Here is a 2257-nt window from a genome sequence, read left to right as displayed (position 1 = left end):
TATCTTTCTGCCTTAGCCTCCCTGAGTGCTAGGATTACAGGCATGAGCCACCACTGCCCAGCTGGAAAAACAATGTAATTGAAGAATGTAGCCTTAATCATGTCATGGCTGTTTCTCCAAATCAGCAGTTAAAAATGTCTGCATGTAGTATATGCCAATGCTACATGAATATTAGCTGTTGTATATGCATTATTTTTCACATTATGACAGATGAGATAATGAGATTCTGCCCTGCCAAAAGTTATAATGTCATAGGCCATGAAAAGTCTCCCTAAAATTGTCAGCTATAGAAAAGAAGGCTGGGCAGTGCCTGTAGTTCAGTGGGTAAGGCACCAGCCCCATATACCAAAGGTGATGGTTTAGAACCTGGCCCCAGCCAGCTAAAACAGCAGTGGCAACTGTAACAAAAATAGCCGGGGTGTTGTGGTGGGCGCTTGTAGTCCCAGCAACTTGGGAGACTGAGGCAAGAGAATCACCGTAGCCCAAGAGCTGGAGGTTGCTGTGAACTGTGACACCACAGCATTCTACTAAGGGCAACAAAATGAGACTCTGTCTCAAAAAAAAAAGAAAAAAAAATGAAGGCCATTTATATGGAGACTCTTCCAAGGAAAAGAAATAGGGACAGCCCATCAAGAGTACTGCTGAGATGAATGAAAATAAGAACTTTAGACTTAGAAAGAAGGAACAAGCTGGAGGGTGAGTACCTTGGAGAGAAAAGATGAAAAATAGTACTACTTAAATTATAGGCAGAAATAATGAAAAAGGAAGGACATAATCAAAAGTAGATGGAGATACTTAAATGTACAATAGAACCTCCATAAATTGACCACTCAAAGGACTGTAACAAACTGGGTCAACCTACAAAGACAGTCAACATAAGGAACTTCCATTGAGCATATATGGTGCATATCCAGTCTATGAAAATTAGGTCAACTTAAAAAGGTGGTCAATGTAGGGAAATGGTCAACTATAAAAGGCCTACTGTATTGGAGTATAGAAAAACAAGGGCTCCTATAGAAAGATAAAGCAGGGGATAGGAACTGAAAGAAAGAAAGAGAAAGACTCAGATTTGCTAGACTAAGAAGTATCTTGAGAAAATTCAAAACAAGATTAAAAGCTGGCCCAGACCATTTCTTATACTTTCTTTAAGCCTCTGAAGCAGATTTTTAGAATTATAGTAACAAATTCTAGAAAAGAAATGAGATGAAAATTTATACCAAAAGATAATTAAATAGGAAGACTGTACACATCTGAAAATTCATCTACTAAGAGTTGTTATGCTGGAGAATAATGATAGCATGATAGAATTCCTGGGCACGTCTGAAAAGGGTTTTCAGGCATCACAAACTCAAGTTGTAGTTTGCTCCAGTAACAATAGCATCATGATCACTCTCAAGAGAGTGGCTCCTCTATCATAGAAGACCTCAGGGAAGTAGAATGAAATCTTGAAAGGCTCCAGCAAAATCCGTTTAGAATATTGAGAATGAAATTTGACTTATGAATCCTCTCTTCATTATTCCAGAGTTCCCCATCAATTGGGAAGAGAATCCAGTGAGACTAGTAAACTATTTCAATACCTCTTTAATATCACTCTGAATTTATACAATAGTATGACCAATTACTGTGGATGTAAGATGTGCAATGGTTCTTTATTCTCTCCACCATCATTAAGGCAGGGGCAGAAGTAGGGATAAACTTTCTCCAGGAAAGTGGTACTGAAGGTATAAATGTGCATCATGGTGTTAGCATTGTAGAAGGACAGTTGTCCTGCTTCATAATCCAGGTATATGCCCACCCTGTTGAGGTTGTCCATCAGCTTCAGACTACAAGAAGGCAAATCCAGAGCCTTTAAATCAGTTTGGTTCCTTAGTCTTAAAAGCCAGAATCCTTGCTCAGGAGTTAGAGGACAGCTGCCCTTCCGAATGATGGATTCTCTGACAACTCCAACTGTCCACTTTGTCTTCTTTGCTACTTCTACTTCCCAGTACCACTTTCCAGATGTGAATCCTTTTGAGCCCAGCACAGCCACACTTGAGTCAAACCTCTCTGGATCATCAGGCAACGCCTGCTTGAGGTCACCATGCCACACACTTGTTCGGTTTTTGGAGAGCACCAAATTTGGGTGAGCTGTTTTAGGGTCCAGAGTTATTGGAGATAGGCCTAGTAAGAAGTAGGAGAAAGCAGGGCATGGGAAAAAAGGGAGTGAATGCAAATTCCCATAGTAAAAGACAGTCTTATTTACATAGACACCTATGCT

The 2257-nt window shown here is 40.1% G+C and overlaps 1 protein-coding gene across 3 annotated transcripts in view; it reads right to left on the bottom strand.

Annotated features, from left to right (window-relative positions):
• Positions 1–1561: 1561 nt before the first annotated feature.
• TRIM69 (tripartite motif containing 69) overlaps positions 1562–2257 on the bottom strand; it is a 22717-nt gene continuing 22021 nt past the window's right edge. For all 3 annotated transcript variants that reach the window (XM_003791790.2, XM_012806331.1, XM_012806332.1), the window contains one exon: positions 1562–2160. In XM_003791790.2, the coding sequence (XP_003791838.1) occupies positions 1619–2160 (542 nt within the window). In that variant the 3' untranslated portion in view covers positions 1562–1618. The remainder of the gene's footprint in view (positions 2161–2257) is intronic.

This window comes from Otolemur garnettii, unplaced genomic scaffold (assembly GCF_000181295.1).
Source record: "Otolemur garnettii isolate 467f Iridium unplaced genomic scaffold, OtoGar3 scaffold00050, whole genome shotgun sequence".
NCBI lineage: Eukaryota > Metazoa > Chordata > Mammalia > Primates > Galagidae > Otolemur > Otolemur garnettii.
The sequence above is the reverse complement of the archived record's forward strand: the minus strand, read 5'-3'. Positions and strand labels throughout refer to the sequence as shown.